The sequence below is a fragment of the Melozone crissalis genome, unplaced genomic scaffold (genome assembly GCF_028551555.1).
Source record: "Melozone crissalis strain CALT ecotype California unplaced genomic scaffold, PUWL_Pcris_2 ptg000048l_1, whole genome shotgun sequence".
NCBI classification, from domain to species: domain Eukaryota; kingdom Metazoa; phylum Chordata; class Aves; order Passeriformes; family Passerellidae; genus Melozone; species Melozone crissalis.
In genome coordinates, this window is record NW_026535826.1 from 469,386 (window position 1) to 482,587 (window position 13,202).

Consider the following 13,202-nt stretch of genomic DNA (forward strand, 5'->3'; position numbering starts at 1 on the left):
GCACCCCCCACGCTCGGGATCCCCCGGCCCAGCGCTCCGCTCCGCGGGAGCCGCCCCGGCGCGCTGTGGGCGGCGGGAGCGGCGCGGGGCGGGCCCGGGAGCGGGGCAGGTGCTCCGTGGAACGGCCCCGGCCCGGCCGGAGCCGCGCTGAGCAGGGCCGGGGCACCGGATTCCTCCGGGCCGCGGGAAGCTGACGCGCCGGCCTAAGAATAGCGCGGGCCGGGGCCGCGGCCGGAGGTAACGCGGCCGGGGCAGCGGGCCCGGGATCGCGGTGAAAGCCCCGGGACCGGCGGGGGAAGGCGCGGTGCCGGCAGGGTGGAGCCCCGGTGTCACCGTGCTCGCTCTCTGGTTACATTGCAGCTGCTGATGAAATCGCAGCCGCCAGCGTTGGAGTCTGGACCTTCCCATGCTCGGGACCTTTGACTCATAGCAGGCTCCTGCAGAGGAGGAGGAGGAGGAGGAGGAGAGGAAGGAGAGGCAGAGGAGGGAGCGGAGCCGGGCCGGAGCGGGGCAGCTGCGGGGCACGCACCGAGGCGCTGCATGAGGAGTTTGCGGACAGTAAGTCACACGGATCGCCAATTCCGCGGGATGAAAACAAAAGGGAAGGCGAGGGTGGAGCTGCCGGCGAGAGTTCTCGGCTTTGAACTTTGCTTTTCTCCGGTTCTCCACGAACCGATTTCCGGCCTTCTCAGAGCAAAACCAAACTAAAAACCTTCTGAGCGTTCTTTAAACTTTCCTCCTGGCTTTTAGCTCTGCCCCGAAGGGCAGAAATGATTGTTTGAAAGTGGGGCAGAGCAGAGCCAAACCCACCCAACCTGTTGTGTGTTGTGTGTGGAGGCTTCACCCTCTGCCAGCTCCTCGCTGTCCATCCCCAACCTCAACCCTTGTTTGTTTTTAGTTATTATTTATTTATTTTTAATTTTTCCCCTACTAGAGATGCTCTCCCTGAAGAAATAGCTCCTCGCTGTCCATCCCTAACCTAAATCCCTGTTTGTTTTTAATTTTTATTTAATTTTTTTTTAATTTTCATTGCCCCAGAGATGCTCTCCCTGAAGAAATCTCCGTCCCTAGCCTCAATCTTTGTTTGTTTTTAATTTTTTTTAAATTTTCCTTGCTCCAGAGATGCTCTCACTGAAGAAATAGCTCCTCACTGTCCATCCCCAACCCCAACCCTTGTTTGGTTTTAACTTTTATTTATTTTTTTTTAATTTTCCCCGCCCTAGAGATGCTCTCCCTGAAGAAATGTCCATCCCCAACCCCAACCCTTGTTTGGTTTTAACTTTTATTTATTTATTTTTGATTTTCCCCGCTGCAGAGATGCTCTCCCTGAAGAAATATCTGTCCCCAGCCTCAATCTTTGTTTGTTTTTAATTTTTTTAAAATTTTCCCCGCCGCAGAGATGCTCTCCCTGAAGAAATGTCCATCCCCAACCCCAACCCTTGCTTGTTTTTAACTTTTATTTATTTTTATTTGATTTTCCCCGCCGCAGAGATGCTCTCCCTGAAGTAATGTCCATCCCCAACCCCAACCCTTGCTTGCTTTTAACTTTTATTTATTTATTTTTGCTTTTCCCCGCCGCAGAGATGCTCTCCCTGAAGAAGTACTTCACGGAGGGGCTGATCCAGTTCACCATCCTGCTGAGCCTGGTGGGGGTGCGCGTGGACGTGGACAGCTACCTGAGCGCGCAGCTGCCGCCGCTGCGCGAGATCATCCTGGGCCCCAGCTCGGCGTACGCGCAGGCCCAGTTCCACCAGCTGCAGAACACGCTGCACGGCTATGGCGTGCACCCCAAGAGCGTCGAGCTCGACTCCTTCTTCAGCGCGCGCCGCCTGCTGAGCCAGGTGCGCGCCCTGGACCGGCTGCGGGTGCCCAGCACCGAGCTCAGCGCCTGGCTGGTGCACCGCGAGCCCGAGGCGCCCCAGGACGGCGGCGGCGGCGCCGAGCGCGACCCCGGGGCCGAGCAGGGCTTCGGGGACGAGCTGGAGGACCTGGGAGCCGTGGCGGCGCCCGCCAACGGGGACCTCACCAAGGAGGTAGGGAGCGGCGGCTCTGGGGTCGGTTTGGGGGTGGTTTGGCGCGTTTGGCGCTCGGGGATGGAGCAGTCCGGGAGCCGGGCTGGGTTTCGGCGCTCCCGGGGCGATTTTCCCTTTTTGTCGGCTCTGCTCTGGTGAAAGCAGGGGGAAGGAGCCAGGGCCCCTCGTGACTCTGGCGATTGGGAAAGCGAGCGGCTCGGCTGGGAAATAAACAGGGCTGTTGGGAAAGAGCCTGGCCCAGGTGTGGGGCAGGTGTTGGGTTGCTGGGCTGGAGCCCGGCCAGGAGCCTGCTCCTCCTCCCTCCGTGTTCCTCCCCACGCCGGGAGCCTGCTCCTCCCTCCTCAGTGTTCTTCCCCAGAATTCAGTTCCTTGCTCACTTTTCCTCCCCAGAATTCATTTCCTCCCTCAGTTTTCCTCCCCAGAATTCATTTCCTCACTCAGTTTCCTTCCCTGAAATTCAGTTCCTCACTCAGTTTTCCTTCCCAAAATTCACTTCCTCACTCGGTGTTCGTCCCCAGAATTCCATTCCTCACTCAATTTTCGCCCCAGGAGCCTGTTCCTCACCCAGTTTCCCTCCCCAGAATTCAGTTCCTCCCTCACTTTCCCTCCCCAGAATTCCTTTCCTCGCTCAGTTTCCCTCCCCGTCCGTGTGGGCAGAGCTGGGCTGGGCTGGGTTTGGTTTTCCTGCTGTCCCTGACCTTTGGGAGGGCTGGGATGTGATTCCAGGCCCCGGGAGCTGCTGCCTCGGTCACGGCACAGCCCGGGCTCATCCATGGCCTTGGGTCCTGCCCGGGTCAGGGAATTGGGGTGTCAGGGGTGGTTCCATGGCCTTGGGTCCTTTCAGGTCTATGGAATTGAGGTGTCGGTGGTAATCCGTGGTCTTGGGTCCTTCCAGGGCTGTGAAATGGGGGTGTCAGTGTTGATCCATGGCCTTGGGTCCTTTCAGGTGTATGGAGTGAGGGTGTCAGTGCTGATCCATGTCCCCGGGTCCTTCCAGGATTGTGGAATGGGGGTCTCAGCGCTGATCCATGTCCCCAGGTCCTTCCAGGTTTATGGAATGGGCTGTCAGTGCTGATCCACGTCCCCAGGTCCTTCCAGCAGGGCTCTGCCCTCCCAGCAGGGCACGGGGAGCCGCTGGCATGGGCTGCAGGATTGGGATTGGGGTTGGGGTTGGGATTTGGGATCAGGATTTGGGATCAGGATCAGGGTCAGGCTGTGGGAGCAGCCGTGGTAGGAGCGCTGCAGAGATGACGGAGCCGGCCCCGGGAATGCCATCCCGATTTCCCTGCCCGTTCCCGGGGGGCAAACCCCGCTCTGGGCCGGCAGCAGCGACCTTGGAGGGACGCGGGACAGGAGGCCGAGCATCCCCCGGGGCATTGCCGGGGAGGCCGTGCCCGGCCTCGGGAATTGTGGCACCGGGCGGATCCTCGTGCAAGGTCACTCCTGGCTGGGAGGCTCCGCCGCCCTTCCCCAGCCGGGGATTCCCGGCCTGAGGAGCTTTCGGCAGCGAAAGCAGGGACAGATTTTGGGAAATTCGGGTACACGGAGGCCGGAGCTGCCGTTTCCAGCGGCCTCCCTGAGAAGGGAAATCAGGGGCAGATTTGGGGGAATTTGGGTACACGGAGGCCGGAGCTGCCGTTTCCAGAGGCCTCCCCGGGCCTGGCCGTGCTGGGAGTGGAACCGGGGCCGGGAATCGGGGAGGGGAGGGTGGGGAGATCTGCCAGCTGCTCCTGCCCCGATCCCGGCTTTTCCCGCATCCCTACACGTTCTCAGGGCTCCGTTTCCCCTGATTTCCCCCAAGACCGTGCCGGACGTGATCTCTGCTCATCCTCAGGGCTCTGCTTTCCTTGATTTGCCCCTGATCCCGGCTTTTCCTCCATCCCCGTCGCTCTCAAGGCTGTTCTCCATTATTCCCCCCCAGTCCCGGATTTTCTCCCGTCCCTGTCCCTCCCTGCTCTGTTCTCCATTATTCCCCCCCGATCCCGGATTCCCCCCATCCCCGGCTCCGTTTTCCGCGGTTCCCGAGCGCTCCGGGCAATCCCGTCCGGCTCCCGCGTCCCTCCCGGGCCCACCCCGCGCCCTCCGGCCCCGCTTCCGTTGCGGGGCAGTTCCGGGGGGCGATTCCCCAGCCCGGCTCCCCCGGGGCAGCCGCGGGTTTTGGGTTTTCCCCCCGGGGTATTCCCGGTGTCCCCGGGCTGCGGATGGCCCCGGGGCCCGGCCTGGAAATTTGAAATTTTTCCATGACTTTTGCTGGGTTGTGCGCGGGCCAGGCGCGACCTTGCCGGGGGAATACGGGCGATATAAATAATTTTGGGAAGAGCTGGAACTCGCTCCGGGAATGCTGTGCGGGATTTTTTTTTTTTTTAATCTTTTTTTTTTTTTTTTCCCTTTTTGGGCGTTGCAGCACCCGGAGAGCGGGCGGGGCGGGAGGGGAATTATGAAATCCTCTTGATTTTTATCCCACGGATAAAAAAAATGCCCATTTTGAGCCGGGGCTAAAGACAAAGCTGGGATTAAATCCCGGCGCTTCCCTCTGCAGCATTGGGGGTGGGGAGGGCGGCGGAGGCGCCGTGCCCGGGGCCGTTTCCACAACACGAGGATAAAAATACGTGGGGCATGTGATGGGCTGCGGGGGCTCCGCGCCGTCCCCCCCGCCCCGCCCGGGGGATCTCCTTACACTTGGCCGCGGTTACCAGGGCCGGGCGTGCCCGGGCCGAGGAGCCCCGGGGCAGGAGGGGCGAGGGTCGCGCCGTGCGGGCCGGGGTGTCCCGGGAGCCGGGCCAAGGTGACCCCGGGCGGTGCCGGCTGCGGGCCGGGGGTCCCGGCGTTCCCCGCCCCCATCCCCATTCCCCATTCCCGGTGCGGCGCGGGCGGGGCCGGGGGGGGGGGGCGGCCCCGCTGCGCCAGGGCGGGGGCGCGGCCCGGTGGGCGCCCCGCGGGCGCCGATTGGCTGACCGGACGGCCCCCGCCGGCGCTCATTGGTCAGGGCGGCGGCCCCCGTTGGCGCTGATTGGTCGCGGCCACCGCCCGGGGCGGGGCGTGGCCGTCGGCGGAGGGGGCGTGGTCCGGGAGCGCCGCATCCCGGCGGGGAGGGGGCGTGGTCTGGCGGAGGGGGCGGGGCTTGGCGGCCGCCGCAGCCGGGAACGGCGGGGGGAGGGCGGGGGGGGGGCGGCCCCGCCGAGCCCCTCCCGGTCCCTCCCGAGCCCCTCCCGGCCCCGCCGAGCCCCTCCCGGCCCCGCCGCCCGCCCGGGGCCGCCGCCGCAGCCACAGCAGCATCCTCCGCACCGGGGGCGGGGGCGGCCGCTGCCGCCGCAGCGGGGCCGCGCGGGCACCTGTGGCCGGTGGGGCGGAGCGGAGCGCGGCTCCCCCCGCCGCCGCCGCCGCCGCCCCGGCCGGCGATGCGTGCGCGGCGCCGCGCCCCGGCCAGCCCGCCCCGCCGCCGCCGCCTCCTCCTCTTCCTCCCCCGGGGACCATGATCGGCGTGCGCCGCGGCCCGGGCGGCAGCTGGGGACATGAGAAAGGTACCGGGGCCGCCCCGAGGAGCGGGGGGCTGCGGGGGGGGCCGCGGGCAGCCCGGTGCCGGCGGGGAGCGGGCCGGGGCCCGGCGGAGCGGCGGCGGCTCAAGTTGCATCAGGTGGGTGGGAATGCGGGGATTTTCCTGCCACCCCACCCCTTATGCAAATGGCCGGGATGGCACCACGGGCTGATGCAAGGCGGGCACGGCGCAGCCACCGCCGCGACGCGGGCCCGGGCGGCCCCCGCCGCCTCCCCCGGCGGCGGGCGGGCGGCCATGGGCGGCGGGCAGGGCAGCGCCGGCCATGCGGAGCCCGCAGAGCCGCTCCCGGGCCCGCCCGGCCCCCGAGCCCCGGCGGCGGCCGAGGGGGGCCCGGCGGGTGGGCTGCGGGACGGGCGGGCGGGCGGGGGGCCCTGGGGAGGGGCCGCCGGGCGGGGACCCCCGGGGCAGGCCAGGGCGCTGAAGGAAATGTGGTCTGTCTTGCAGGACATCGATTTGATTGACATCCTGTGGAGGCAGGATATTGATCTCGGCGCCGGGCGAGAGATTTTTGACTACAGCCACCGTCAGAAAGAGAGCGAAGTGGACAAAGAGCTGAGCGATGGGAGGGAGCGCGGGGACAGCTGGAGGAGTGCAGGGAATGAGGTCTTGGATAGAATCCCGCTAGTTGATGGAGAGACCGGGGAGAGTTTCCCTGCGCAGGTAACGCCCCGGGCCGGCCGGGCTGGGGCTGCGCTCCCGGGGCCCTGCGGCTCTGCCGGCGCCCGTGCGGGGCTGCTCCGGAGGCAGAGCGGCAGCAGGGCTTGCCCAGGTGGCTGCAGGGTTTGGGCAGGGCCGTGTCCCCATGGGCAGCTGCAGGGTCCCCCTGGCCTGTGTGGCCGGAGGGGACAGCAGGGACAGCAGGGCTATCAGGGGACGGCAGGCACAGCAGGGACAGCAGGGACAGCAGGGACAGCAGGCTGGCCGGGAGCGGCGGCGCTGGTTGGCGCTCTCCCGTGGCCCCGAGCGAGCGAGCGGGAGGATGGAGCCAGCACAGGAGCACTGGGTGGGGCTCTGGCTCTTTTTGGATGCGCTGCGATCCAGCCCTGCTGGAAGGGAGCCGGTTCCTCCTCAGCGGCAGCTCCCGCAGCCCGCGGCTGCCATGGCCTGTGTTTGCCGTCCCCCAGGTGCCCGGAGCGGAGGATCAGACAGCCCTGTCCCTGGAGGAGTGCCTTAGGCTGCTGGAGGCCACCTTCCCCTTCGGGGACAGTTCCGAGGTGAGCCCGCGGGGTGGATCCCCAGGCTCTCCCTGCCTCGCTCGCCGGGGTTTTGGTGCCTCCCGTGCTTCCCCTGCAGCAGCAAATCGGGTCTGGAGGCTCCAGGAGGCTCCAGGCACCCTGAGAAACCACGCGGGGAGGGGGGGGCTGTGGTTAATTAAAACCTCCTGGCTTTGCTCCTCGTTAGTTCATGGGAAAGCGGGTGGGAAGGGTGCTGGGCTGGGGGGGGCTGCATCCCTGAGCATCCATCCTTGAACATCCATCCTTGAACATCCCTGAACATCCCTGTGCATCCCTGCTCATCCCTGAGTGTCCATCCCTGAACATCCATCCCTGAGCATCCCTGAATGTCCCTGCTCATCCCTGAGCATCCATCCTTGAGCATCCCTGTGCATCCCTGCTCATCCCTGAGCCTCCCTGAACATCCATCCCTGAGCATCCCTGAATGTCCCTGAGAATCCCTGAGCATCCCTAAGTGTCCCTTCTCATCCCTGAGCATCCCTGAGTGTCCATCCCTGAGTGTCCATCCCCGCTGATGCCCGCGCGTGCCCGCGGTGCCAGCCCTGACTGCCTGCCGTGCTCAGTTCCCAGCTGCGGATGTCTCGGCCCTGAGCGAGGCCGTGCCCGGGCAGAGCCGGGCCCCGGGCGGCGCCCCCGGCCTGCTGTCCCCTCTGCTGGCCGAGACCGAGTCGCCCTTCGACCTGGAGCAGCAGTGGCAGGACCTGATGTCCATCATGGAGATGCAGGTGAGCTCCGCGAGGGTGGAGGCGGTACCCCCCGATGGTCCTGACGGTGACGCCGCGCCGTCCCCGTGCCGTCCCCGTGCCACCCGGGAGCTGCCGGGTGGGACCTGGCAGCGTCCTCGGCCCCGGGGCTCCTCCACCGAGCCGTGCCCGTCTCTTGCAGGCCATGGAGGTGAACAGCACGAGCGCCGAGAGCCTCTACGGCGGCACGGGCGGGGACCTGCTGGCGTCCAACTACAGCCTGGCCCCCGGCACGCCCATCAACCAGAACGTCAGCCTGCATCAGGCCTCGCTGGGCAGCTGCTCCCAGGACTTCTCGCTCTTCAGCTCGGACATGGAGAGCCCCTCCATGGCGGGCGGCTCGGCCCTGCTGCAGCTGGCGCCCGACAACTCCACCGGCCTCAACGGCACCTTCGGCTCCACCAACCTGAGCGGGATCTTCTTCCCGCCCCAGATGAACGGCACGGCCAACGAGACGGCCGGGCCCGAGCTGCCCGACCCGCTGGGGGGGCTGCTGGACGAGGCCATGCTGGATGAGATCAGCCTGATGGACTTGGCCATCGAGGAGGGCTTCAACCCCGTGCAGGCCTCGCAGCTGGAGGAGGAGTTCGATTCCGACTCAGGTCTTTCCCTGGATTCCGGCCGCAGCCCCGCGTCCCTGAGCAGCTCCGAAGCCTCGTCCTCGTCGTCCTCTTCCTCTTCGTCGTCCTCCTCCTCCTCGTTTTCCGAGGAAGGCGCCGTGGGCTACAGCTCGGACTCGGAGAACGTGGACTTTGAGGAAGCGGAAGGGGCGGTTGGCTACCAGCCAGAGTACAGCAAGTTCTGCCGCATGAGCTACCAGGACCCGGCGCAGCTCCACTACCTGCCTTACCTGGAGCACGTGGGCCACAACCACACCTACAACATGGCCCCGGGCGCCCTGGACCCCGAGGAGCCCAAAGCGCCCGGCGCCGGCAAGAAGAGCGGCAAGGAGAAACCGTCGGAGCTGCTGGACAAGCAGCTGAGCCGCGACGAGCACCGCGCCCGGGCCATGAAGATCCCCTTCACCAACGACAAGATCATCAACCTGCCCGTGGAGGAGTTCAACGAGCTCCTGTCCAAGTACCAGCTGAGCGAGGCCCAGCTCAGCCTCATCCGCGACATCCGCCGGCGCGGCAAGAACAAGATGGCGGCGCAGAACTGCCGCAAGAGGAAGCTGGACACCATCCTCAACCTGGAGCGCGACGTGGAGGAGCTGCAGCGCGACAAGTCCAAACTGCTCAGGGAGAAGGTGGAGTTCCTCAAGTCCATCCGGCAGATGAAGCAGAAGGTGCAGAGCCTGTACCAGGAGGTGTTCGGGCGGCTGCGGGACGAGCAGGGCCGGCCCTACTCGCCCAGCCGCTACGCGCTGCAGTACGGCAGCGACGGCAGCGTGCTGCTGATCCCGCGCGCGCCCGCGCCCGCCGAGCCGCAGCCGCGCCGCCCGGAGCGCAAGCAGAAGGACAGGAGGAAGTGAAGGCGGCGGCGGAAGGGAGAGCTGGGACGAGGGCCGAGCCTGGAGGTGCTTGCGGAGGGAACTTTGATGCCTTCTTATCCGATCCTGTCTCCTGGGGCCGCGCGCGGCGCCGGCGGCGCCGGGGACTCTGCGGGAGCGAGCGGCCGTCCCCGAGCGCGGGACGGGGCCCAGCCCGAGCCCAGCTGCCACCGGCCACCCCCGGGGGCTGGGAGAGCAGGGACGAGCTGGCATCGCTGCTGGGGAGGTTGGCACGAGGTGGATAAAACAAAAAAAAAAACCACAAAAAAAAAAATCCCACAAAAAAAAAAAAATACAAACTACTGTTAGGAACTGGCTTTAAGTAAGAGAAAAAAAAAACAAAAAACAAGAAAAAAAAAAAGAGATTTAAGCGAATGGACTTCAAACCAAGTTATAGGAGAGACGTTTTTCTGAACTTCCAAAGTTCTGTGATTTCAGGTAGTTGGTTGTTTTTAATTTTTTTTCCCCTCTTTTTTTTTCTTTTGGTTCCATTTTGTTTTTTTTTCCCTTTTTTCCTTTCATCCCGACCCCGTTTTTGCCATCGGTGTGTGTGAGATATTCCAGATTTCTCCTTCCTCGATGGAGATCAGACCAGGGCACACGTGGAGAGACACAAAAAGTGGCGTGACTTCCATTAACCCTTTCCAGCCCGAGGAGGAGCAGAGCCGGGGGTGACTCCCGTTAACCCTTTCCTGCCTGGGGAAAGGGCGAGGAATCCATGGTGGGAGGGAGGAGCGGGGCTGCAGGAGCCCCAGGATCCCTTCCTGAGCACCCGGCCCCGCCTGCTCCTCCCGGGAAGGAATTTTGGGTCAGGAACAGCACAAGGGGAGCGCTGGGACCCCGATCCCAACCTCGGCCCCGGCCTCGGGGCCGCACCTCGAGCATCCAACAGCTGCAGGGCCCCGTCCCACAACCACGCTTGGGTTTTCTGGGGGTTCCAGCCTTGACTTTTTCCTCCCCCTTTTAGGGTCTAGAAGTGCTTGTGTTGAGTAAAAAACAAACAAACAAACAAAACAAAAAAACCTAAAAAAAAAAAAATTACAAAAAAAAAAAAAAGAAAAAAAAAAAGCCAAAAAAAAAAAAAAAGGGAGAAGCCCAAACGTTCAAAGCTGCTCAATGTTCTCTTTGCCATAAAGATTCCGTGTAACCGTGTGATCACATTATAGGATTCTCTTCTGTCCCTAGAGGTGTTGGTCTGACTTCCTTTGTTTTTCAGGAGGGGGGTGGGGGTAGTGCCTTGATCACTGTCAGGTCTCCACACCTCGGAGACCATCCTAGAGCTGTATTTCCATATAGCACAGCTGGGAGTGTTCTGACTTTACCAGCAACCAGAAAAAAAATAATAGAAATTAAAAAAAAAAAAAAAAAGCTTAAAAAAAATAAATAAAATGAATAAAATGAAAATAAACGGCTTTTCCGAGCCAGTCCTGTGCACGGGATCCAGGCAGGATCCCAGGGTGGCGCCTCCACCTGGGAGAGCAGCAGGGAAGGCCCGCTGGCACGATGTGTGTGGGTTTGTGGGAATGTTTTCCAGGATTTTTGGGAATGCTTGGAGCTGGGATGGGCTGGGTGGGGGCCCCGAGCCCCCCCGGCCCCCCGGGAATGAAGCACAAGTCGGGATGTGGGGAGGTTGGGATGGAGAGAGAGCCCTGTGCGTGTGGGTAAATTATTTCTTTTTGTTTCCTCTTAGAAACTTGTTTTGATTTGAATGATCTGTGACCTGTCAGGGAGAGAAGAGAGATTGTTGTGAGCACAGGACAAAAAAATAAAAACGGCTTATTCACTGTACCAGCCTCGGCTCCAGGGGTTTTATTGGCGATCTGGGGGGGAACTGTGGGAATTTGGGGATTTTCTGCCATCGCTGCAGCTCCAGGTCCAGCTTGGATGGGAGGGAGCTGTTCCAGCCCTGGAACAGGAGAAGGATGGAGAAGGAGGAGAAGGAAAAGAAGGAAAAGAGAAGAAAGGAGAAGGAGGAAAAGAAGAAAAAAGGAGAAGGGGAAGGAAAAGGAGAAGCAGAACACCTCCACATCAGCTCCGCAGTAACTCCACACTGGGTCCAAGGTGCTCCCCGCTCTCCTCCTGGGTGACGGTTCCCGATGTTCCTCAGGGAACATCCCGCCGGGGTCAGGGAGGGGGCCCAGCTGGCAGAAAATCCCCCAGGGATTCCCTGGGATGGGAAGGGATCCACTGCTCCTCCTGGGATCCAGCCTCCAGCTTCCCTCCTCTTCCTCCAGGAATCACCATCCTTCCCGGGAACCATCCTTCTCCAAGAACACTCGTCCTCCTCCAGGAACCACCATCATCCAAGAACCATCATCATCCTCCAAGACCCCTCCTCCAGGAGCCATTATCTTCATCCAAGAACCATTCCCCTGCTCATCCTCGAAGAACCTTCCTCCTCTTCCAGGAGCCTCCATCCTCCTCCTCCTCCAAGAACCTTCCTGTTCCTCCTCCAGAAAGCACCATCCTCCTCCAGGAGCCATCCTTCTCCAAGAACCCCCATGCTCCTCCAGCACCATCCTTCTCCAAGAACATTCGTCCTCCTCCAGGAGCCACCATCCTCATCCAAGAACCATCATCATCCTCCAAGGACCACCATCTTCCTCCTCTGGGAACCTTCCTCCTCCTTGTCCAAGAACCCTCCTCTTCCTCCTCCAATAACGCCCAATCCTCCTCCTCCAGGAGCCACCATCATCTTTCTCCTTCAGGAACCTTCATCCTTCCCAAGAACCATCATCATCCTCCAAGACTCCTCCAGGAGCCATCATCTTCACGAAAGAACCATTCCCGTCCTTGTCCTCAAGGAACCTTCCTCCTCTTCCTCCTCCAGGAGCCACCATCCTCATCCAGGAACCTTCATCCTTCCCAAGAACCATCATCATCCTCCAAGACCCCTCCTCCAGGAGCCATCATCATCCTCCAAGAAACCTTCCTCCTCCAGGAACCTTCCTCCTTCTCCTCCAGGAACCTTCATCCTTCCCAAGAACCATCATCATCCTCCAAGACCCCTCCTCCAGGAGCCATCATCATCCTCCAAGAACCATTCCCCTCTTCATCCTCCAGGAACCTTCCTCCTCTTCCTCCTCCAGAACCACCATCCTCATCCAAGAACCCTCCTCTTCCTCCACCAATAACTCCCAATCCTTCTCCTCCAGGAACCTTCCTCCTCCTCCTCCTCCTCCAGCCCTCAGCTCCCCTCCATCCCCTCCATCTGTGGGTCCCTCCCAGCCCCGCACTGCAGACAGGGGAAGGAACCGGGGGTCACTTACCCACGGGAGTGCTGGAGGCCAGAACCGGCCCAGAACCGGCCCAGAACCTGCTCCAGAACCTGCTCCAGAACCTCCTGCAAAGCTCTAACCTGGCTCAGGGCTCACCTTCCCTCCGTGGCCTGCTCTACCTGATGCGCACTCATCGCTGCAGGAAAGGCAGCAAGGTAAAGAAACCATTAAAAAAAACCTATTCAAAAACAATATTTAAAAAAAAAAATTAAAATCAGGATTATAAATCTAAAATTTTATTGAGACAAAAAAAAAAAAAAAAAAGTCAAAACAAAACAAAACAAAACAAAAAACCAAAATAAAAACTGGACAGAGCTCGGTATGAAGTTAAAATCCAAACACGAACTTTTACATTTGCACACGGATTTTTGCACAGGAACCCAAACACATGCTCATAAAAAAGGTTTGTACAATGCACGTCGAGATCCCACCCCTGGAGTCACTTAAATAGTTCAGGATTTGGGAAATAAATCTGATTTCAAAAATCAAGCCCCCCCCCGAGGTTCTGGGAAAGCAGCCCCCAGCCCCGTTTTGGGGGGAAATTGGGATTGATTGGATTTCTGCTTGTGCTGCTGTTGGTTCCTCTCCCTCCCACATTCCCTCCCTGCTGGCTGGGCAGGAAAATCCGGAGTGGGAAAAAGAAGGAGTGGTCAGAAATTCAGGAAATCTCTTTTTTTTGGGGGGGGGATTTCCCCCCTGATTTGGAGAAATAGCACCTTAGAACGGGGAAAAAAAAAAAAGGGTTAAAAAGGCAATAAAGGGTTAAAGTCCACCCCCCCCCCCATACAATGCACGTGTCAGGAGTGGCAGTTCTGCTGCAGGACGATACAGAATCACAAAGTTGCATTTTCACAAAGTCTCCCCT

At 61.2% G+C, this 13,202-nt stretch overlaps 1 protein-coding gene across 3 annotated transcripts; it reads left to right on the forward strand.

The window, feature by feature from the left end:
* Positions 1–501: 501 nt before the first annotated feature.
* NFE2L1 (NFE2 like bZIP transcription factor 1) lies at positions 502–9,358 on the forward strand. 3 transcript variants are annotated; one of them, XM_054286507.1, is made up of 6 exons: positions 502–558; positions 1,582–2,033; positions 6,034–6,249; positions 6,714–6,803; positions 7,388–7,549; positions 7,710–9,358. In XM_054286507.1, exons 2-6 carry the CDS (start codon positions 1,584–1,586, stop codon positions 9,039–9,041), a joined length of 2,250 nt encoding a protein of 749 aa, XP_054142482.1. In that variant the 5' UTR covers positions 502–558; positions 1,582–1,583; the 3' UTR covers positions 9,042–9,358. The 3 variants fall into 3 exon arrangements, with proteins under 3 accessions (XP_054142482.1, XP_054142483.1, XP_054142484.1); XM_054286508.1 differs by lacking the exon at positions 6,034–6,249; XM_054286509.1 differs by lacking the exons at positions 502–558; positions 1,582–2,033 and adding an exon at positions 5,447–5,554.
* Positions 9,359–13,202: the final 3,844 nt, after the last annotated feature.